The sequence below is a fragment of the Cebus imitator genome, unplaced genomic scaffold (genome assembly GCF_001604975.1).
Source record: "Cebus imitator isolate Cc_AM_T3 unplaced genomic scaffold, Cebus_imitator-1.0 Scaffold117, whole genome shotgun sequence".
Classification (NCBI taxonomy): Eukaryota; Metazoa; Chordata; class Mammalia; order Primates; family Cebidae; genus Cebus; species Cebus imitator.
In genome coordinates this window covers 3,013,424-3,037,715 of record NW_016107432.1, presented here as the reverse complement: position 1 = coordinate 3,037,715, position 24,292 = coordinate 3,013,424, and the positions used below count along the sequence as shown (strand labels likewise).

General features: G+C 43.2%; 1 protein-coding gene, 1 long non-coding RNA gene and 1 other non-coding gene across 5 annotated transcripts in view; 2 read left to right on the top strand and 1 right to left on the bottom strand.

The window, feature by feature from the left end:
• The first annotated feature begins 7,654 nt into the window (after nt 1-7,654).
• Nucleotides 7,655-19,226, top strand: LOC108311554. The gene is made up of 4 exons (XR_001828261.1): nt 7,655-7,701; nt 17,141-17,266; nt 18,012-18,158; nt 19,018-19,226. It is a non-coding gene; the product is annotated as an uncharacterized LOC108311554 (long non-coding RNA).
• Nucleotides 15,309-15,444, bottom strand: LOC119472771. The gene has a single exon (XR_005201961.1). It is a non-coding gene; the product is annotated as a small nucleolar RNA SNORA48 (small nucleolar RNA).
• Nucleotides 19,227-20,872: 1,646 nt separating the features above from the next.
• RNF212 (ring finger protein 212) overlaps nt 20,873-24,292 on the top strand; it is a 55,886-nt gene continuing 52,466 nt past the window's right edge. For all 3 annotated transcript variants that reach the window (XM_017538962.2, XM_037742164.1, XM_037742166.1), the window contains exon 1: nt 20,873-21,093. In XM_017538962.2, coding sequence (XP_017394451.2) covers nt 20,985-21,093 — 109 coding nt within the window. In that variant the 5' untranslated portion in view covers nt 20,873-20,984. The remainder of the gene's footprint in view (nt 21,094-24,292) is intronic.

Genomic DNA, 24,292 nt, shown 5'->3' with positions numbered 1-24,292 from the left:
ACTCATCGTCTGGAGCCAATGGGGCAGCCATACCAGGGATCACAGGATCCAGATGCTCCTGGCACCCAGCAGGTGCCCAGTGTTTACTAAACAACCAAGAGGAGTAAGGCCTCTACCTGGAGGCTCTGTAAGAACCACATGTGGGTTGGTTTACAACACACACCACATCCAAGTCTGCAGGGAGTGGGGTGTAGCTTCTGGTGGCCAATGCCCTGAATGGGGGAATCAACCCTGTTAAATTCTAATCTTGGTGCTGCCACTCATTATCTGGATTTTAGATATGTCATCTTAGCCTCTTCAGGCCTCAAGCCCCTCCTCTGTAAAACTGGGTATTACTAGACCCACTTTACAGGGTTGTGGGGTTAAATGGGACTGTCAATAGAAAAACTTTGTGAGTTAAAAGCCTAATAATAATGTAAAGAATTATGTATCCAGGCTGGGCTGGGTGCAGTGGCTATAATCACGCCTATAATCCCAGCACTCTGGGAGGCCCAGGCAGGTGGATCACCTGAGGTCAGGAGTTCGAGATCAGCCTGGCCAACATGATGAAACCCTGTTTCTACTAAAAATACAAAAATTAGCCAGGCGTGGTGGCAGGCACCTGTAATCTCAGCCACTCAGGAGGCTGAGGCAGGAGAATCACTTGAATCCGGGAGGAGGAGATTGCAGTGAGCCGAGACATGCCATTGCACTCCGGCCTGGGCAGCAGAGCAAGACTCCGTCTCAAAAAAAAAAAAAAAAAAAATGTATCAAGTACTAACTTACACGGAGCTTCATTTCCAAGGTGCTAATCTCTGTGTTAAATAGCACACAAATATTAACCCACATATGAGTTACACTGTGATTAACCTTGCTTTACTAGTAGGTGGGGAAATAGGCACTGAGCAGCTCGGTGTTTGTCCAAGACGGCAAAGCTAGTAAGCTCCGTCCCAGTTCCTAGCAGCAAACCCTGCAGGCTCTCTCGTCACGCAGTAGGCAGCATGACACAGCATCTCATCTGTGGATGTCTGTGTTCTGTACACACACCTCCTGTCACAAATATTTCATCTACACTGCACTGAGCGCTCTCCCAGGCTTACTCAGCCCAGGAGCAATGCTTCTCTTCTGCCATCTGGTGGCAACCATGGGGCATGACACCTGAGGGGGGCGTGTGCTTAGGGCTGGAGGATCTTGGCAAAATCAAGCAGAAATTCTCCTCTTCCATTCTGGTAACTCAAGGCAGTATGCCAGGAATACTGGCATTTTAATGGAGGGAGAGGCAACTGGCACTCACTCATTCAAAATCATTTGCTGAGCATGTACTGTAGGACACACTTTCCATTCATTCCACAAAGATGTACTGGTCCCTTACAAAGGAGTCAACCACCACCCTAGGCTTACTGCCAGGCTCTAGACAGCCAAAGAAAGGAATAAAATACATCTCCTGCTCTCCAGTACCTTACAGAATACAGGCAAGGGGGGCCACCAGAACATGTTGGTATGCTGACAAGATTAGCCCCATATGAGCAAGTGGGGGCAGCAACAAAAGCAAAGTTCTAGAAAATAAGACGGGGTGGCCACTGACAGAACAGGGAACCCCCACCCATCCCAACAAGAGGGAGCCAGAAAGGGTAAATGTGGGGGGTTAGGACATTTGGTGTCTCATTCTATTTTATGCTGCTCTGACAGAATACCACAGACCTGGCAATTTATAAAGTTTATCTGGGTCACAGTTCTGGAGGCTGGAAGGTCTAAGAGCATAATACCAGCATCTGGCAAGGGTCAGCCTATGGTTGAAGGCCAAGTCAGTGCATGAGACAAAGAGAGAAGTAGGTCAAACACATCCTTTTTATTAGGACCTCACTTCCATGATAATGGTTTAATCCCTTCCTGAGAGTGGAGGCTTCGTGATCTAACCACTTCTTGAAGACTCCACCCCAAATATTGGTAAAATGGCAATTAAATAGCAACATAACCTCTGGGGGAGCCTTTCAAGCCACAACAGATGGAGACTCTTGCCATTTCCATAAGAAGCAAGGTAATCATCTGAGAAGTGGGAGTGGGGCAGGAAGGTACTGGAATAGGCTAAGGAGAAGAGACACACAGGAACCAGTTGTTTAGAGAATGGTGAGCACACATAACAGTGATTTCTAGGTGGTCATAAATTTGGAAAGTAACTTGGAAAGCTTGGCTGTGTGCTTTTCTCCAGGAACATTCAGCTGCTTCAGCAAAGGTACCTAATCGCCTTTAGGGCTTTGTTGTCTGTGTTGTGAAATGTTTCAAAGGCACTCTAAAAGAAATGTGTATTCTACTATACAGGAGAATGTTCACAAAATGGCAAGTAGGTCCTGTTGGCTGATGATGCTGTTCAGTTCTTCTGTATCCTTTCTAATTTTCTGTCTAGTTCTATCAAGCACCAAGAGAGGAGTACAGAAGTGTCAACTAAAAATAGGGATTTGTCTACTTCTCCTTTCAGTTGTCAGTTTTACTCCACGTTTGGAAGCTCTGTTGTTTGCTGCATTTAGGGTGCTTATGTCTTCTTGGTGAAGTGATGCCTTTATTATTGTGTAATGTCTCCCTTTATTCCCAATGATTTTCTTTGCTCTGAAGTGAACTTTTTTTTTTTTTTTTTGGTAGGGCCTCACTCTGTTGCCCAGGCTGGAGTGCAGTGGTTCAATCATAGCTCACTGTTAACCTTGAACTCTGTTGCTCAAGGGCTCTTCCCACCTTAGCCTCCTGGGCAGACGGAACTACTGGTGCATGCCACCACGCCTGGCCAATTTTTAAACTTTTTGGTAGAGACACGGTTTTGCTATGTTGCCCAGGCTGGTCTCAAACCCCAGCCTCAAGTAATTCTCCAGACCCAGCCTCCCAAAGCACTGAGATTATAGGTATGAGCCACCACACACAGCGCTCTGAAGCCTACTTTGTCCGATATTTATATACCCACTCAAGATTTTCAGAAATCCATGTCAAAGTGGTATATCTTTTTACTTTTAACGTGCCTATAGCACTATATTCAAAGTGATTTTCTTGTAGACTGCATTAGAATGGGTCATTTAAAAAAATCTATTCTGACAATATTTGTCTAATCTCTTTAGACTACTTACATGTAATGTAATTACAGATGTCAAGATTTAGGTCTGCCATTTTACTATTTTATTTTTATTCTCTCTCCCTGTTTTTTATTCCCCCGTTTTCCATTTCCTGCCTTCCTGTGGGCTATTGGAACATTTGTAATACTCCATTTTGCTTACCCATAGTGTTTTTAACTTTATCTTTTTCCATATTTTTTATTTGCGGTTCTCTAGGGATTATCATACACATATTCATCAGTCTAGTGATATCAATATTTTACCATTTCAAGAGAAATACAGAAACTTTAACACTATTTAAGTCCCTTTGCTCTCCCATTCTTTATAACATAGTTGTCTTAACCATTACCTCTATATACACTGAAAAGCATATCAGACAATGTTATAATTTCTTTTTAAAAAATTTTCCCCCATAGGTTATTGGGGAACAGGTGGTGTTTGGTTATATGAGTAGGTCCTTTAGTGGTGATTTGTGAGATTTTGGTGCACCCATCACCCAAGCAGCAAACACTGCATTCAATTTGTAGTCTTTTATCCCTCACCCTCTTCCCACCCTTTTCCTGTGTTCCCAAATTCTACTGTGTCATTCTTTTTTTTTTTTTTTTTTTTTTGAGACGGAGTTTCGCTCTTGTTACCCAGGCTGGAGTGCAATGGCGCGATCTCGGCTCACTGCAACCTCCGCCTCCTGGGTTCAGGCAATTCTCCTGCCTCAGCCTCCTGAGTCGCTGGGATTACAGGCACGCGCCACCATGCCCAGCTGAATTTTTGTATTTTTAGTAGAGACGGGGTTTCACCATGTTGACCAGGATGGTCTCGATCTCTTGACCTCGTGATCCACCCGCCTCGGCCTCCCAAAGTGCTGGGATTACAGGCTTGAGCCACCGCGCCCGGCCATTGTGTCATTCTTATGCCTCTGCATCCTCATAGCTTAGCTCCTACGTATAGTGTTTGGTTTTCCATTCCTGAGTTACTTGACTTATAATAATGCTGACCAACCTCAACCAGGTTGCTGCAGATGCCATTAATTCATTCCTTTTTACAGATGAGTAGTATTCCATGATACAGTTATTTAAGGTGTTCCTCTGGAGTAGGGCAGTAATGTAGTTTGGATATTTGTCCCCACCCAAATCTCACGTTGAATTTTAATCCCGTGCTGGAGGTGGAGCCTGGTGAAAGGTATTTGGATCATGGAAGTAGATTCCTCATGAATGGCTTGGGCCATCTCCTTGGTGATAAGTGAGCGCTCACTCCGAGTTCACAAAAGATCTGGTCATTTAAAAGTGTGTGGCACCTCCCCCTACTCTCTCTCTTGCTTGCTCCTGCTTTTTTTCTTTTATTTTTTATTGAGACTTTCATTGGTTGATGATCCTGCTTTTGCCATGTAATGTGCCTGCTCCTCCTTCACCTTTCACCATGCTTGCAGGCTTCCAGAGGCTTCCCTAGACACGAAGCACATGACAGCACCATGCTTGCAAGCTTCCAGAGGCTTCCCTAGACAGGAAGCACATGTCAGCACCATGCTTCCTGTAAAGCCTGCAGAACTATGAGCCAGCCAAACCTCTTTTCCCTATATTACCCAGTCTTAGATATTTCTTTATAGCCATGCAAGAACAGCCTAGTACAGGGAGGTATACTCAAAGAAGTTTCATCTTGCAGGGCATCTTATTCCAGATCTTTTGGCTAGAGACATTAGGTTCTTTTTAAAAGTTTGGTCTGCGGTTGTAGGTTGCAGACTGCCATAGCACCCAGACCAGGATACACAGGAGGCGGAACACAAACAGATAACCCACCGCTGAACTGTGCTATGAGTCCTGAGGTCCTCAGCAAGTCTATCTTCTTTTCTCCACCTTTCAGAGTCTTCTGGTAGTTGCTTTATACATTTTGCCCAGAATTTTTAGTTGTAATCAGCAGGAAAAATAGGGTGGAATGGACCTATCCCATCTTGTCCGGAACCATCAGATACATTTAAAAAATCTTATTAAAATGGATAATACTACAAAGTACTGAATACACATCACACATAGTTAACAAACTTTGGGATGCAGGGCGGGGAAGGTGGGCCAGAACTACTGCATTTGAAAGATGCCTAAGACTGAGGTCACTCTAAAGTGCAGGCAGAGCTTGAAAGTTAGTTGAGGCTTTCTTATTGCTGGAAATGTTCCCTCTAGTTGTCTCCCAAAGAGTACAGATTCCATGGAATGCCCACTGTGGCCAATATCCAGGGTCACATTCCCTTCTCAAGCCCCTGTCAGGGAATTGTCTCTCTCTTGCCTTCCAAAGAGACACTGTGATAATGGAGTTAGTAGTTCCAGGCTTTGGAATCAGACTGCCTAGTTCTAATTCTGCCTCTACAACTTCTTGGTTATGTGACTTTATCGAGAACCAGTTTCCAACCTGTAAGATGGGGACAATAATACAGAAACCAATACTTTTTACAACCTCTACCATTATCACATAGTCTAAGCCTCTTAGATTACAACAGTGTCACTGTTTCCACCCTTGACCCTTCTGCATCCTTTTCTCCACATAACAGCAACAATAAGCAACTTAAAAGGAAAGTCATATTGTGTCACTCCTCTAGCCAACTGCTTCCCCAAATCCTTACGATGGACCTACGGACTCTCTGTCATCTGGCCCCTGCTACCTCTTCAACCCCACCTCCTACCATTCTTTCCCTGCTAATCTCACTCCAGCCATTCTGCTTCTCCTTGAATACTCCAAGCATGATCCTGCCCTCAGGACTTTTGCATACATATTCCTGCATGGAATTTCCTTTCTCCAGATGGAGATAGCATAATGTGGTGGTAAGGGAAAAATCACCTTGGTTACTAAAAAGTGTGTGAGTGTATACAGTGGGCCCTCCATATCCACAAATTCTGCAGATTTAGATAAATGCATATGGAAAATATCTGGGGAAAAAACAGTAACAATACAACAGTAAAAATACAAATAAAAAGCCAACACAGTATAACAACTATTTACACAGCATTTATGTACTAGGCCTTATAACAGAGATTATTTACAGTAAATGGGAGGATGTGCATAGGTTAAATGCAAATACTATGCCATTTCATATAAGGAACTTGTGCATTTGTGGATTTTGATGTCCTGAGGACATCCTGAAACCAATCCCTCATGGATACTGGGGCATAATTGTATATATGTATTTATAATTTATATATACGTGTATATATTTGTATATAACACATTTATTCAGTGCTAATTGTGTCAAGCACCATTCTAACGAAGCAATTTACAAACATCTGAATCTTCATAACAATAACCCCACACAGGTACATACTACCTTTTTCTTTGAGACAGAGCCTTGCTCTGTGGCCAGGCTGGAGTGCAGTGGTGCGACCTCAGCTCACTGCAGCCTCCGCCTCCCAGGTTCAAGCTTTTCTCCTGACTCAGCCTCCCGAGTAGCTGAGATTACAGGCCTGTGCCACCACGCCTGGCTAGTTTTTGTATTTTTAGTAGAGACGAGGTTTGCCATGCTGACCAGGCTGGTCTCGAACTCCTGGCCTCAAGTGATCTGCCCACCTCGGCCTCCCAAAGTGCCGGAATTACAGGTACGAGCAACTGTGCCCAGCTGGTAAATACTACTTTTACCTTTATAATGATTTTAGATACAATGAAACTAAAGTATAGAAAAATTAATTTGCCCACATAGCTAGCAAGCAGTAGAGTCAGGATTCAAACTGAGACAGTGTAGTGCCTTTTCCCTTACCTTTACAAAATTGCATAATATTTGTACTTTATAAGTATATATTACAGTTATATAAATCTATACATGAGTGATGCATGTTTGGTGTTTAGCATAGTGCCTGGCATATAATATGGGTCCAACAAATGTTAGCTGGGGTTTTCATTCCCATTGTACCTTTCAAGGGCACAGGGGAAGTTAAGCCATATGACAGCTGCCACATACTAACGGAAGAAAGCTGAAGGTCCCTTCAGATCCAAATTTCAGCAGAAACCTCTGGAGACAATGAAATGAAAGATTTGACATGACGACACCAATGTTTTAGCAAGGAACTCTGCAGGAAGTGTATGGCATTAAGCTGTAAGAGGAAGAAGTTAAAGGGAGGAGAACGACTAGGGAGATATCGGAAAAGGTCTAAGAGTTCTATCTCTCAGGGGCAGCTCTCATGGAGTTTACATTCTAGGTGGGAACCTTTCATAGGCTTATTTTCGGTAGTTTTCGTAACTCTGAGAATTGAGAGGGAGACGTATTACCACTATTTTGCTGAATAGGAAATGAGGAGGCTTAGAGTGGTGAAATAATTTGTCAAGTCACCTAGTTAACAAGAATGAGAAATGAACGAAGAACTCAAGTCTTCCTCTATATTCCAGAGTCCTCTACTCTGTTAGATACCTAATTACCAAGCTATAGCTGTTCAGACTAAGAGTGTTTTATGATCTAGGTAAACTGAAAAAGAAAAATTCATTTAATTTAGCAGTAACATCTAATAAGCAGTCTTACTGTTTCTTACATTTTGTAATGTCTTCTATTTTTGAAACAGGAACTTTCAAGATACAGCAGTGGGACACAGGCAGACATATGTTCCTTGAATCTGCTCCTGGTTTGGGAATGTTTGTAACTATTACCACTTACAATGATGAGGTAAAACATTATTTTATACTTTCTGACTAAAATTTTTCACTTGCCAAAAATTCAGGTATCATATAGCCCAGTTTTAAAACCTCTATGTAAGCACTCACTAACCTGCATTAACAATTTTAAATGCATATAGCATTGAATGACAGCATGACACAAAAACAAAGAAAATTCCTGCCCTCAATGAGCCTATAGTTTAGTTGAGAAGCAGAGACAGGCTTCATAACATAAAAGGCTTAAAAAAATAAAACGTGGAACCTCATATTTGTTATCTTGAGGTGTGCTGATCTTGCTAGGCAGAAGGGACCTTAGGGCCAAAGCATCCGTGTGGTTTTGCACCAACCAGGCCCCATGTGCTTTGCTGGTGCTGCGGTCCTACCCAAGCACAAGGGTCAGATGAGCCAACTCCTCCTTCCTCCCATTTTGGCATGGGCTTTCTCTAGTAATGCAGCAGCTTCTGGGACTGTCTGGTCTTATATACCTCTTACTCACTAGCAGTTAGCAGAGCAGTAGACAAGTCACCAGGTAATGTGAAAAGAATATGGATTTTGGAGTCAGAGTCAAATTCAAGCATAGATTGTCACATACAAGCTAAAACCTTGGGCAAGTTATTTGACTGCTTTGATGCTGTTTCCTCATATATACAATGGATATAACAGAGAGATCCATCCCCCCGCATGTAAGCTCAAGAAAATGAATTGCTCAGTCCATGAACTCAAACCTAGCTGTCCAGGAGCTGTGCTCATGGGGTAGCAGAATGGTGGTGGACCAAAGACTTGTAGAACAGAACCGGCCTCTCTCTAGCTGGCAAGAAAAGGGTGCTTAAAGTAGGCAGGACAGGACTCCCATTCACATGAAACTGGATAGTTGGTTGGCCCAAGCTCAGGAAGACACTGTGACCCTCCCCCCTTTATGTGGAGACAGAGAGCTGTGCTGCTGAAGACTCCAATCCAGTTGGATTTTTGGACGCTTGATTTTTACCTATTCAAGTTTTCTCTTGGCACATTTGGAACCTCACTGACAATAGTTCCACTGGGACTGTTTTCCTAGCTCCAGTCACCTGAAGAGACATCTCTCCTCCTTACACACCCACATCCATGCTTCTAGCCCATACTTTCTGTTCCTTGTTATATCAAAACCCAGTTCTCTTTTGTACTTTCCCAATAATCCTTAATGACTAATCTGAAAATGTTTCCAAAGCATATTAAACCTGGAGCGAAATTTTAGTTGGGCCAAAAACTATCACATTAAAACCCATTTACTGTTTTAAAAAGACATAGAAGACTTATTCTTTGAAAATTGAAATTGCCTGAAATAGCCCTTTCTAGAAGGGAGGAAAAATATTTTCATTCATTCTGCAAACATCCAACAAATATTTATTATGGGCCTAATATATTCCAAACTCTTCTTAGTTTAGGAGAGAGACAGAATTCTCACTATAGGCCTTATTCTCAGGAAGGCTCTCTCCATTTGCAGGTAAGATGACAAGCAACAGCTCTAGTTGAAGCATTTCTTACAATGTAATGTTCCCCTTTAAGGTCCTTAAAAGTACCTGGCAAATACTCTTGACTTTTTCTGTCAATGTGTCTAAGAGCACAGGTTACTCTAAGCAATCAACCTGATTGTGTACCCATTCTTGTGGCAGCCCAAGGGAATAACATGGCTGGTGTGGTGGGTACAGCAGACAACAATAGACATGTATCATAAAAATACATTCTACATTCCATTCTCCATTTCCATTATCCCACTTCCATTATTCCTATCCAGTTTTGTAGAGGAATCTGTGGTTCGGACCTTGTATTTAAATACAAGGTCACATTGCCAACAACTGGCAACACTAAGATTTAAACTCAAGTATTTTTTTCCCAACACATCAAGCTAACAGGAATTCAAAAAATGTTTGCTGACTTGAATATTCACTGGAACAAGACTATGTAGAGCCCTGAATATGAAATTAAATTTCAGAAATGTAATTTACTAGGTAATAACTAGTCACAATGTTTTTTCAGGGAGGAGTTGTTATTCATACAAAAATAAAATTAACTATAAAACCTGACCTTTGAATGCAGTTTTATTTTACAAAATTTCCCTTTCAATTGTCAATTAAAGAAAATTAAGTACATGTGAAGATTCTTCAAAATAGGTTTTAAAAAGGATAATCTTTATTGCATTTATCTATGTTTGTAATATTTTCCTTTTTAAAAATGATTTCATAGACTTCACTTTTTAGAGCAGTTTTAAGTTCATAGCAAAGCTGAAGAGAAATTAGTTTACATATTTCCTCTGCCCCTACACACTTACAGCCTTCCCCACTATCAACATGCCTCACCAGAGGTCTGCTCATTACAACTGATGAATCTACACTGACACTCATTATCACCCAAACTCCATAGTTTACAATACATTATGTTGCATTACATTATTCTTGGTGTTGTATATTCTATGTTTGGACAAATGTATCCACCATAACTTGTATCCACCATTACAGTATCACACAGAATAATTTCACTACCCTAAAAATCCTCTGCTTTGCCCATTCATCCCTCCCTCTCTCCAACTTTTGGCAACCACTGATCTTTTTACTGTCTCCACAGTTTTCCGTTTTCCCAGAGTATCACACAGTTGGAATCATACAATGTGTATGTAGCCTTTTCAGGGTGATGTCTTTCACTTGGTATGCATTTAAGGCTCCTCCATGTCTTTTCATGGCTTGAGAGCTCATTTCTTCTTACTGCTGAATAATATTCCATGGTCAGAAGTTACCACAGTTTATTTAGATATGCATCTACAAAAGAATGTCTTAGTTGCTTCCAAGTTTGAGCAATTATGAATAAAGCTGCTATAAACATGTGTGTGCAAGTTTCTGTATGGACCTAAGTTTTCATATCATTTAAGTAAATACCAAGAATTATGATTGCTGGATCATAAGGCAAAAGTATGTTTAGTTTTTGAAAGAAACTGCCAAACTGTCTTCCAAAGTGCTCTTCCATTTTGCAGAAATCAGAGTTCCTGCTGCTCCACGTCCTTGTCAGCATTTGGTGTTTTCAGTGTTTTGGATTTTGTCCATTCTAATCAATGTGTTATGGTATCTCATTGTTTTAATTTTCAATTCCCTAATGCTAATGGTGTTAAGCATCTTTTCACATGCTTATTTGCCATCTCTTGGTCTTCTTCTTTGGTGAGGTATCTGTTCAGATTTTTGTCACGTAAAAATTAGTTTTTTGTTGTTGTTGTTGAGGGGTTTTGCTTGTTTGGGGTGTGTGTGTGTGTAAGAGATGGTGTGTGTGTGTGTGTGTGTGTGTGTGTGTGTGTGTGGGAGACAGGGTCTCAGCTGGGCACGGTGGCTCATGCCTGTAATCCCAGCACTTTGGGAGCCTGAGGTGGACAGATCACCTGAGGTCAGGAGTTCAAGACCAGCCTAACCAACATCGTGAAACCCCCGTCTCTACTAAAAGTACAAACATTAGCTGGGGGTGGTGGCAGGCACCTGTAATACTAGCTACTCTGGAGGCTGAAGTAGGAGAATCGCTTGATCCCGGGAAGGGGAGGTTGCAGTGAGCCAAGATTGTGCCACTGAACTCCAGCCTGGGTGACAGAGCGAGACTCTTAAAAAAGAAAAAGAGTTTGTTGTGTATTTTGGATAACAATCCTTTCCAGGGATGTCTTTAACAAATATTTTCTCCCATCCTGTGGCTTGTCTTCTCATTCTCTTGACAATGTCTTTTGCAGAGCATGAGTTTTTAACTTCTTAAGTGCAGCTTATCAATTCTTTCATGGATCTTGCCTTTGGGAATGTAGCTAATCAGCATGGAACCAAGATTACCTAGGTTTTCTCCTACTTTATCTCCCAGGAGTTTTATAGGTTTCCATTTGACATTTAGGTTTATGATACATTTTGAGTTAACATTGTAAAAGATATAAAGTCTGTGTCTAGATTCTTATTTTCTCTTTTGCACATGGCTGTCCAGTAGTTCCAGAGTTTTGTTTTGTTTTTTTTTCTTTTGTAGAGACAAGGTCTCACCATTTTTCACAAGCCTTCACAGTTTTCAGGGCTGTTTTTGAACTCCTGGGTTCAAGGGATCTTCATTCCTTAGCCTCCCAGAGTACCTGGATTACAGGGATAAACCACCATGCCCAGACCCAGCATCATTTTTTGAAAACATCTTTTGTCCATTGTATTGCCTTTCTTTGTCAAAGACCTGTTGACCATATTCATGTGGGCCTATTTCCGGACTCTCTTTTCTGTTCCATTGATCTGTTTGTCTATTCTTTCACCAATAACACTGTCTTGATTACTGTAGCTTTATGGTAAATATTAAAGTTGAGTAGTCTCAGTCCTCTTTTATTCTTGTCCCTTAATATTGTGTTGGCTATTGTGGGTCTTTTGCTTCTCCACATAAATATTAGAATCAGCTTGATAATATTCACAAAATAGTTTGCTAGGATTTTATCGGAATTCTGTTGAATCTATATATCCAGTCGGGAAGAACTGAGATTTTGACAACATCAAGTCTTCTTACCTATGAACATGGATTCTCTCCATTCATTTAGTTCTTTTATTTCTTTCACCACAGTTTTGTTTTCCTCATATAGGTCTTGCAAATATTTTGTTAGATTTATAAATAAGTACCTGTAATCCCAGCACTTTGGGAGGCCGAGGCGGGTGGATCACGAGGTCAAGATATTAAGACCATCCTGGTCAACAAGGTGAAACCCCGCCTCTACTAAAAATACAAAAAAATTAGCTGGGCATGGTGGCGCGTGCCTGTAATCCCAGCTACTCAGGAGGCTGAGGCAGGAGAATTGCCTGAACCCAGGAGGCGGAGGTTGCGGTGAGCCGAGATCGCGCCATTGCACTCCAGCCTGGGTAACAAGAGTGAAACTCCGTCCCAAAAAAAAAAAAAAAAAAAAAAAAGATTTATAAATAAGTAATTTGGGGGAGGGTGCTAATATAAATTATACTGTACTTTTTATTTCACATTCCACTTTTTCATTGTTAGTATATAGGAAAGTGACTCACTTTCTTATATTCATCTTGTATCCTGCAACCTTGCTATAATCACTTAGTTCTAGCAGTTTGTCAATTATCATGGGTTTTATACACAAAGTCACGTCACCTGTGAACAGACAGTTTATTTCTTCCTTCCCAAACTCCTAACGTTTTATTTCCTTCTACTGCATTAGCCAGGACTTCCAGTGCACCAAGAAGAGGCTTCTAGTTTCTGACCAGTAAGCATATTAGCTGTAGGGTTTTTTTTGTAGATGTTCTTCAACAAATTAAGTTCCCCTGTATTCCCAGTTGGATGCATTTTTATCACAAATGGGTGTTGGATGTTGTCAAATGCTTTTTCTCCATCTAGTTATAGGATTGTGTGATTTTTTTTCATTTATTAATGTGATGGATTACACTAATTGATTTCTAACGTTAAACCAGCCTTGCATATCTGCAATAAGACCCATTTGATTGCAGTATATAAGTCTTTTTACATATTGTTGGATTTTCATCTGCTAATATTTTGTTAAGGGTTTTTTCATCTGTATTGATGACATATTATGATCTTTAGTTTCCTTACAATGTCTTTGTCTGGTTTTGGTATTAGGGTACTGCTGGTCTCATAAAATGAATTAGGAAGTATTCCTTGTGTCTTCTGGAAGAGACGGTAGAGAACTGGCACAATTTCTTCCTTAAATGTTTGATAGAATTCACCAGTGAACCCATCTGGGTCTGGTGCTTTCTGCTTTGAAAAGTTATTATTGATTCAACTTCTTACTAGACATAGGCCTATTCAGACTGTCTACTTCTTGTATTTTATTAGACTGTGTATTTCAAGAATTGTTCTGTTTCACCTAGGTTATCAAATTTGTGGGCATGGAGTTGTTCATAGTATTCATTATTCTTTTAATGTTCATGGGATTTGTAATGGTGTCCCCTCTTTTGTTTCTGGTACTTAAACAGTTTGTGTCATCTTGTTTTCTTAGCTTGGCTAGAAGCTTATTAATCTTTTCTAAGAATCAGCTTTTGGTTTTGCTGATTTTTTCTATTTCTTGTTTTTAACTGATTTCTGGTTTACTTTTTATTATTTTTCTTCTGCTGCTTACTTTGCATTTTATTTCCTCTCCTTTTTCTAGTTTCCTAAGGGGAAGCTTGGATTAACTTTAGGTCTTGTTTTTTCATGTAGTCATCCCTTGGTATGTGTGGGGAACTGGTTTCAGGACTCTCCAAACATAAAATTCTGAAGATGCTCAAGTCACTTACATGAAATGGTGTAGTTTGCAGCTAACCAGTACACAACCTCCCATTAATTTAAATCACCTCTAGATTACTTATCATACAATGTAAATGCTGCATAGCTACACTGTAGTTTTTCATGTGTATTATTTTTGTGGTTTTTTTCCAAATATTTTCAATCTATGGCTGGTTTAATCCATGGAGGTGAAACGTGGTGATACAGAGAGCCAACTGTATATGCATTCAATGCTTTCAGTTTCCCTCTAGTCACTGCTTTTGTTGCATCCCACACATTTTGAAAACTTGTAGTTTCAATTTGTCTTGAGATTTCTTCTTTGACCCATGTGTTAATTAGAAGCATGTTGTTCAATCTCCAAGTATTTTGGGATTTTCCAGCTACCTCTCTGTTACTGATTTCCAGTTTAATTCCACTGTGGCCTGAGAACATACATTGTATGATTTCTGTTATTTTAAATTTGTTAAGGTATGATACATGGCCCAGAATGCGGTCTATCTTGGTGAATGTTCTATGTGAACTTGAGAAAAATGTGTCCTCTGCTATCACTGGATAAAGTAATCATATGTGTCGATTATGTCCAGTCAACTGATGGTGGTACTGAGTTCAATGATGTCCCTACTGATTTCGGCCTGCTGGATGTGTCCATTTCTGACAGAGAGGTTGAAAACTCCAACTATAATGGATTGTTCATTTATTTTTTCCTTGCAGTTCCATCAGGCTTTACTTCACATATTTTCATGCTCTACTGTTAGGTACATACATATTGAGGGTTTTTAAGGCCTTCTTAGAGAATGTAGGCCCTCTATCATATGTACTGCTCCATTATGTAATTATCCCTGATAATTTACATTGCTTCTGAAGTCTACTTGGCCTGAAATTAACAAAGCTACTCCAGCCTTCTTTTGATTAAGGTTAACATGGCATATCTTTCCCTATCCCTTCACTTTTAATCTATGATCTTTACACTTCAAGTGATTTTCTTATAGACAACATATAGTTGGGTCTCATTTTTTGATCCACTCTTTTTTTTTTTTTTTGACGGAGTTTCACTCTTGTTGCCCTGGATGGAGTGCAATGGCGTGATCTCAGCTCACCAAACCTCCACCTCCTAGATTCAAGCGATTCTTCCGCCTCAGCCTCCTGATTAGCTGGGATTATAGGTATGCGCAACCATGTCTGGCTAATTTTGTATTTTTAGTATAAGATGGGATTTCTCCATGTTGGTCAGGCTGGTGTCGAACTCCTGACCTCAGGTGATCCACCACCCACCTCGGCCTCCCAAAGTGCTGGGATTACAGTGTGAGCCACCACACCTGGCCCACTCTATCTTTTACCTGGTGTATTTAGACCATTGACTTTTTTTTTCCATGTGTCCAAGGCATGAACCAGGTATGGGTACAGATCAAAAGCTAAGCTGGGTTGAACAAGGGGTTGCCTTGTCCCTGGCTGATAATAAGATGGGCACCACCAGCCAGGTGCCACTCTACCCAGGCCAAAGACACAGACCATTAACATTTAAAGTGATTATTTATAAAACTGGATTAATATCTGCTATATTTGTTACCATTTTCTATTCACTGCCCTCACTCTTTGTCCCATTTTTTTTCTTTTTTCATGCCTTTTGTGGTTTTAACTGAGCATTTTCTGATTCCATTCTCACTCTTAGCATATCAACCTGCCTTAGAGTTTGCTATATATAATTAGCCCAAGTCTACTTCAAATAACACTATACACTTTACCACTTCACAGGTAGTGCAAGAACCACCCCCCCCCCCCCCTTTTTTTTTTTTGAGACAGAGTCTCACTCTGCTGCCCAGGCCGAAGTGCAGTGGCGCGATCTCAGCTCACTGAAACCTCTGCCTCCTGGGTAAAAGCAATTCTCCCTATCTCAGCCTCCCAAGTAGCTAGAATTACAGGTGCCTACCACCATGCCTGGCTAATTTTTTGTTTTGTTTTGTTTTGCATTTTTTAGTAGAGACGGGGTTTCGCCATGTTGGCCAGGCTGATTCTGAACTCCTGACCTCAGGTGATCTGCCTGCCTTGGCCTCTCAAAGTACTGGAACTATAGGCATGAGCCACCATGTCCGGCCACAAGTGCCTTTTAATTACAAAATATTCGTAATTCTTCCCTGCTGCCCCTGATATGATGGCTGTCATTAATTTCACTTACATGTAAACTATGATCATTGGATACATTGTTGCTATTACTTTGAATAAAGTGACATTTCTTAGGTCAGTTTAAAATAAGAAAACAGAAAGTTTTAATTTTACCTCCACTTACTCGTTTTCTAATGCTCGTTCTTTATGTAGATTTGAGTTTCTGATCTACATCATTTTCCTTCTTTCTGAAGAACTTCTTACATTTCTTACACAGATCTACCAGCAAAAAGTTCCTTCACTTTTTGTTTAAGAAAGGCTTTATTCCCTCTTATCTCTTGCAGGATAATTTTGCAGGATGCCAAAGTCTAGGTTAGTGGCTTTTTATTCCCAATACATTAAATATTTTACTCTACTCTCTTGCATATTTCTGAGAAGTCAGATTCAATATTTATGTTTGCTGCTTTATAAGTAAGATTCCTCACCCCACCCCACCCCCACCCCTGGCGGCTCAAGACTTTTTATTTGTTAAAATATGAATATCTCATTAAAACTGCTTCTCTGCAGTTTTAATGAGATATTCCTAGGTGTAGTTTTTGGTTTCATTTTGGAGTTGGGGGGCTGAGGGGATTAATCCTGCTTGGTATACTCTGAGCTTCCTGAATCTATGGCTTGGTATCTGACATTAATTTGGGGGAAAATTCTCAGTCATTATTGCTTCAAATATTTCTTCTTTTCTTTTCTCTGTTTCTCCTCCATCTGGAACTCCCATTATGTGTCAAGTTACACCTTTTGTAGTTAACTGTCCCATAGTTCTTAGGTATTCTGTGGGACAATGGTAGCGAGAGAGTGTTTATTTCTCCACACTATCCCTGGATACTTTTAAATCTTTGTCAGTCTGACAATGAACAAGGGCTATCTTACTACAGTTTGAATTTTTTAAATTACTAGCAAGGCTGAATATTTTTCCTGTTTATTAGCCATTTGATTTCTTCTTTAGAAACTTTGCAATTTTTAACTAGATAAAATACAGTAGATTTATTTTTAAGAATGGAAACTAGAAAATAATAAACTCAATCTATGGAAATCCTTAATCCTAGGTAATACTGTCGAAGTTATATGGCCCACAAGGAACTTTCTATTTTACTTCACATTCACCTGGTGAACACATCATTTGCTTAGAATCTAATTCTACAAAGCTTGTGTCATTTGGAGGGAGTAGGCTGGTGAGTATATGCTTCCCATGTCCCTGTTGATAAACACAGCGTCAGCACTATTCAAGCATGACATTGGTATGCAGAACCATTACACTCAAACTGGCTAGAAACTTATGAAAGTCCTATGTCCAGATCTCAGCACAGCGGCCAAAGAGGGAGCTGGAGAGCTTGGAAGGGGTTCAAAGGAGAGCCATGAAGTTGATTAAAGGGTTTGAAAAATGAGAGCTGTGAGACAAGGTTAAAAGAACTGTGATTATTCAGGCTTGAAAACAAGTGAAGGCTGAAGGGTGAATTAATAATGGAATTCCAATAAATAAAACTCTTACACGGTAGATGGTGATTGGCTATTTTCTAAATGGGTTCAGAACTGATGAAAACAATTTGTACTAAATAGGAAATTTAGTTATACGTAAAGAAAATTTCCCTCAGAACATTAATCAAATTTTCTCCACACCGAAGTCATTTACCTAATAGTTAATTTAATGTTCAGGAAGGTATAAATATACTATAAGGTCAGTAATTTACCACTTAATGCATTATTATTACAAGAAAGACTGCCAAGTAGAATAAGGAATAGAGTGGCAATGAGGGAAAAAGGGAGCTCCAGAATGAAGTAGTGCCCCTGCTTATGAAAAGGGTGAAGGGAGAAAGAGGGAAGACAGAGGAATGGGAGGATACAAAAGGGAGAAAGTAAGGAAAAAGAGTGGAGCTGTTTTTTAAAACATGCCATTTTTCCTTTTTACTGTTGATACAGCGGATCCACTTAGATATTCGAGTTGGAGAACACGACCTTGATTCAGCCATTGCTCAGGCAAAGGACAAAGTTAATGAACTTACCTTTGAGCTTGAACATCTAATTGAACAAATTGAGCAAATAGTCAAAGAACAAAACTATCAAAGGGTCAGTCTGCCTGTTCAGCTTATTTTATCTCTCGCTGCCAGCAATGCATTTCTCAATGCAAAGCCCCTGGACCAAAGAAAGAATGAACCGCCTGTTCCTCACTCTCTCTCTGAGGTAGAACTGTATGAACCCAGGGAATGGAGAGAGAAATCTTTCTTCACTCTGTCTGCTGGACCATGAGCTCCTCTAGGAAAGAGAATTTCAGTTCATTCATCTTTTTATGCCCTGTGCCTAACAAAGTGCCCAGCAGCACAGGGTGTGAGCTTGCAGAATGAATATATGCTTCCAAATGCATCCCATATATTTGTAGAGGCTAACGTATGCTTGCTTTCCAAATCACAATTTTATCCTTATGACATTAGGTGCTTTCTGAGTCACTTCACTAAGTGGATGCTGGTCAGATATGGGCTTAAACCTGATCTACCTGTCAGTAATCTGTGTCATCTCTAAGCTTCAGTTTCCTTAACAGGAAGATAAGGACAGGGTGTGATAATCAGATAAGGTATGCAAGTGCTTGGCCTAATGCCTGGCATAAAGGCTGGACTCAAATGATTAAATCTGTCACTATTGGGTAATGAGTTCACTTTGCCTGATGGTAGCAAATAGAACATATAAATATGTCAAATTCCTGATATTTTACACCAAACTACAAAAACATCTTTTATAAGATTGGTTTTTACTCTCTTATACTTGGCTAAGCAATAGATTTGGCTTAGAAAAGCAGACAGCACATCTACGTTGGTGTAAGATATGAACTGGGTAATATTAAATACCTTGAATTGCCCACAACAACGCTCCCCTCGAAATGATGAGTTAAGTACTTTATGACACTAAACCTGTCTATTTCTTTTCTGCATAGGACCGTGAAGAAAATTTTCGCATGATCAGCGAAGATACAAATAGCAATGTTTTATGGTGGGCTTTTGCACAAATACTAATCTTTATCTCAGTCGGAATTTTCCAAATGAAGTACCTGAAAGACTTCTTTATAGCTAAGAAGCTTGTTTAAAATATTATCAATAAGTACAAATAATTTGCATGTTTTGGTTAATAAATCAAATACCTGCATAAATGTGTATTACTGTAATGATTTCAAAGATACCAGAAATAATTGAAATTAATGTTACATCATTGCAACATTGATAGAATGTTACTTTTATAATGCAGCTTCTGAATTTGATAGATTAGGCACCTCACCCTATTCTTGCTTATTTTTGAGACAGAGTCTTGCTCTGCTGCACAGGTGATGTCAAGCTCACTGCAGCCTCGACCTCCAGGGCCCAAGCGATCCTCCCACCTCAGCCTCCAAAGTAGCTGGAACCCCAGGAGCCCACTACCACACCTAGCCAATTTTTGTATTTTTTGTAGAGGTGGGGTTTTGCCATGTTGCTGGTCTTGCTATTTTAAACTTGGTATATAGGTCAGCACTGTAGTTTGCTTCTTTGCGTTTATTTTGAGATGGAGTAGCCCAGGCTGGAGTGCAGTGGTGTGATTTCAGCTCACTGAAACCTCTGCCTCCTGGGTTCAAGCAATTCTCCTGCCTCAGCCACCTGAGTAGCTGGGATTACAGGTGCCTGCCACCATGCTGGCTAATTTTTGCATGTTTAGTAGAGAGGGGGTTTCACCACGTTGGCCGGGCTGGTCTCCAACTCCTGATCTCAGGTGATTCGCTGGTCTCAGCCTTAGTGCTGGGATTACAGGCGTGAGTCACTATACCCAACCCATATGTAATTCTAAGTTTTCTAGACTCCACATTAAGAAGGATTTTTTGAAAGGGTAAAATCAATGCTAGTGATATATATTTAACCTAATATATCAAAAATATCATTTTAACATGTAATCAACATAAAATTACTAAGATGTTTTTCATATGAAGCCCTGGAAACAGCTGTATCTTACCCACGCCTTTCAGGGCACGGGGCTACTTGGCCCGCAGCTACCAGGAACGCCCCATGCTCTCCCCGCACAAGCACGTGCCCGAGCCTCTCGAGGATCCGAGCTTCGTAGCCTTCCCGCGGGTGGAAACTCCCAGCACCACGTGGAGGGCAAATTTGTAAAAAGTCACATCCCCATCCTGGAAGCTGGAAACAGCAGAGGCCCTTTTCCCGCTACGTCCTCTGTTTCAAAGGGAAGCAGGCTCAGGGCCTCCCGTGGTCAGGTCCCTGCGCCAGCAGCCACATGGACACCAGCCCCACAGCGCTTGGTGCAGAGCGGCCCGACCCCCACCCCGACCCCCACCACCACCCCAGCTCCCGCTCCCACTCCCACCCACCCTCCCTCCCATCCTCCCATTCCTCTCCCAGGGCCCCCAAGCCCACTCTCCCCACTCCTCCCCGTCCCCACCCACAGTCCCCTGGCCGCCCCGGCCTCCAGCCCCGCTCCCAGCCCTCGTGGTGGGCCTGCCCGCGCCACCTGCCCTCGGCGTTCCCCCCGCCCTGGTGCTCCCCCAACCCCTCTCCCACTGCGGTCGCGCCCGACGCCTCCTCAGCGCAGCCGCCATTCCCCGCGCCCACCACCCAGGCCAGGCCTCCACAGAACACCTGAGGACCCCAACGACAGGGGCGGCACGTCGGTGCTCGCGGTGCATTCCTCTGCCTACTCCGGCCGAAGCGACCTAGGAGAGGCGTCAGCCTTGCCCTCCGGGGTGCTGCGACGCAACCCTCAGGGTTGGCGGGAAGGCGCGGGCTCCAGTGCGCAGGCGCAGAGAGGCCGTCGAGTTTGCGCAGGCGCGGAGCTGCCCGCCTCGGGCCCGCGCGTGGAACCCCGTCCCAGCCTCGCGTGGGCCTTGAGTGGACCTGGCCTCGCCGCAGCAGTCGCCTGCCTGGCATGGCCAACTGGGTGTTCTGTAATCGCTGCTTCCAGCCACCCCACAGGACTTCGTGCTTCAGCCTCACCAACTGCGGGCACGTGTACTGCGACGCCTGCCTCGGCAAAGGTCAGGGCGTCCCAAACGCAGGCTGGAGGCGGGAGGGCCGTGGGGGCGCGTGGGAGTCTGCAGGGAAGAGCGCGCGTGGAATGGGGGGTGAGGCACCTCGGGAACAGCGGGATTCGGAGGAAGGGCCAGAGGGTCCGTGGTCCTGATGAGGGGCCGCTGCGGAGAGCGGGACAGCGGGGAAGAGGCGAGGAGGGAGGGGGAGAGTGAGGGCCTGGGGTGTGGGGGGAAGAAGGGAGGCCGAAGGTGGTGGGGGTGCAGGCAGGAGGGGGTCGCCAGGGGAGTGGCCACGGGAGATGTGAGGGGATATGAGGGGGAAGGGGAACACCAGGGTGACGGGGAGAAGGGGATGCTGGGGGAGAGGGGCGTGGGGGAGGGGACGTGGGCAGGAGGGGGCCGCAGCGGGGAGGGGCAGCCAGGAGGAGGGGGTCGGGCCACGGTCCCATTAGCCGGGGGCTCTGGCTTGAGGGCCGTGGGTCCCACGTGGAGGACGTGGGGGAGAAGCGGGCGGGTGGCGGGCGGGTGGCAGCCATGCGCTCGTGAAGGACCCTGTCCCTCTTCCATGGTGTTACACCCGAGCGAGTTTAAACAGAAGCGCCACGCTCTGAGTTTGTTGAGAGCCCACTTTTAATACCGGTGTCCGAGAGTCAGCTGGAGCTCAAACCTCTCGGCCACAAACCAAGGGCGGTCAACATTTTTATATCAGTTTAGGGTCAGGGGGCGGTAAGCAGATTATTACAGAGCAGATGGAGCACATTAGGGCAAGGGGGGATGCCTAACAAAAAAAGTTCTACTAAGTTGTTTTTTTACTCAGGACGTAGGGGTAAGCAGTTGCACGGTTTTGCAGTTATAGGCCAGTGGGACCTGTTTCTCAGAAAACTGGTTACAGAGATGCCAGGTGTCTCATACCACAGGCTGTCAGAACAGAATGCCCTGCATAGCTCAGGGTGGGCAAAATGGAGTTAGCAGGATTGTTTGAAATGTATTCATTACAGCCAAGCTAGGGTATTTCAATGGGGAGCTCTGGGCCCTGGTGTCAAGCTGGCAGTCCATTGTCACGGAGGTGTTTATTTTTCTTTCTATGAAAATCTTGTGTTGAAGTAATGTTTATGCAAGAACAGAAGCAAAAAAGCTCATGGAGCTTTTACCAAGCGGACTTCCCTGTGGAAGCACCCAGCTGGCTGCCGGTGGCTCACAGCCCTCCAGCCCCAGGGGACCCCCGCTGTGCTGACCTCCATCCTCAGAGATGGCCTTAGACCCACAGGATATTGGTGTGTAGGGCCTAAGACCAGCCCTACAGCAGAGCCGCTTTCTGTGGCTCCCCGCTCTTTCTTCCTTTCCCTCCCTTCCTTACCTTTCTCTTTCAAGGCAGAGCTCTGCTCTGTCGCCCAGGCTGGAGTTTGGTGGTGGGATCTCCGCTCACTGCAGCCTCCGCCTTCCAGGCTCAAGTGATCCTGCTGCCTCAGCCTTCAGGGTAGCAGGGGCTACAGGTATGTGCAGCCAGGCACCCAGATTTTTAAACTTTTCACGGAGAGGGGTCTCCCTTTGTTGCCAAGGATGGCCTCAAATTCCTGTCTTCTAACGATCACCTGCCTTGGCCTCCTGAAGTGTGGGATCAGCAATATTCGTCTTTGTATGTAACGGTAGTCCATCTACTTTCATTGTTATGTGGCATTCCATTGTATGGATACACCCAGGTTACTCATCCTTTCCACCGTCCATGGTCATTCGGGTTGTTTGCAGATTTGGCTGTAGAAATAGCGGTACTGTGAACCTTCTTGCTCCTGTCTTTGGTGATCTTAGGTACACATTTCTGTTGGGTGTGTGATTAGGAGTGGAGTTGCTAATTTCAGGTGTGTATTTTAAAACAAGCCTCTCTGGCAGCCGGTGAAAAGTAGATTGGTGGGAGATAGAAACGGTGGCAGGGACTGTGCAGACGAGCACAGGAGAGGTGACGGGGAGCAGTGATGGGTTCAGAAGTTAGGTAGATTCAGCAGACTTTTAGACAGGGGCTGGAGGACTGAACAGGGTTTTTGCTGCTAGACAGAACACTGGAGAGGAGCCCAGCGGGAGGGAACCCAGCACGATGGGGTGCAGCAGGATGGGGTACAGGGCCTCTGAGCTCACGTTTGGACATGGCATGTGTCCTGTGAGAGTCATCCAGTGGGAGACAAGAGGCAGCTGCACATGTGGGTCTGGAACTCAAGACAGCCAGGAATGCATCTGGGGAGCCATTAACGTGGTATAATAATCCCAGATACTGGAGTGTAGAGAGCCCCAAAGGCGAAGGAAACTAGAAGATGCTGTCTTCTTGGAAAGAGCATTTGTTGAGGGAGGTATGGAAGATAGAAGGATGTCAGGTAAAAAAGAAAGATGTTGATGAACTGGGCATCCCAGTGAAGTCAAAGCATTGGTTTGAAAGTATCCATTGCTAGTGAGGAGGGCCCTGGTGACCCAAGATAATGTTCCGTGAAGATAATGTTGTTGGGAATGATGGAGACGTGTGTGCCTTCGCGGTGTTGGGAAGTGTGAAGACAGGGCTCAGAGTGTCATGGCTTTTGAGGTCAGCATACCCAGGTCACCATACGATACGTTGGCAGGTGACTGGTTAAGGGCCTGGGGCAGTTGTAGATTCACAGGTTTGTCTAGCTCTTAAAGCCTGAGGTCAATGCAGATTCTAGTGGCCCAAGTGCATTCCTCCAAAAAGCCACGGATGCTGCATGTTGGGACCACACCAAATCCGAGGACACACAAAAAATGGTGAAAAGGGCTGGAGGCTCTGGGCAGAGCCCTGACTAGCTCCGTAGCTGTCCAGTGGTGTGTCACTTAGAGGGAAGCCCTTGTTAAACTCTGGTGTATATCCTTCCAAGCATTTCCTATAGATGGCCAATTTTTAAAACAGAAACAGTACAGTGTGTCTACCATTCAGTAATCTGCTTTTATTACTTAGACAGGGACCTCTTTCTGTGTTAAAATAAGTCTGTATCATCATTCCTGCGGTTGCATGATACATCTTTTGGTTTTCATGCCATAATTTATTTGATTCCCTACTAAAAGACATATTTTCTGTTCTTTGGCTATGAGATACCACGTGTTCTCTTACTTGATTTTTTCTTTGGAATATATTCTTAGAGGTGGAGTGGCTAGGCTGGGGGTGTGCACATTAAAACTAACCCAAATGTTCTCACAAAGGATGTGCCTG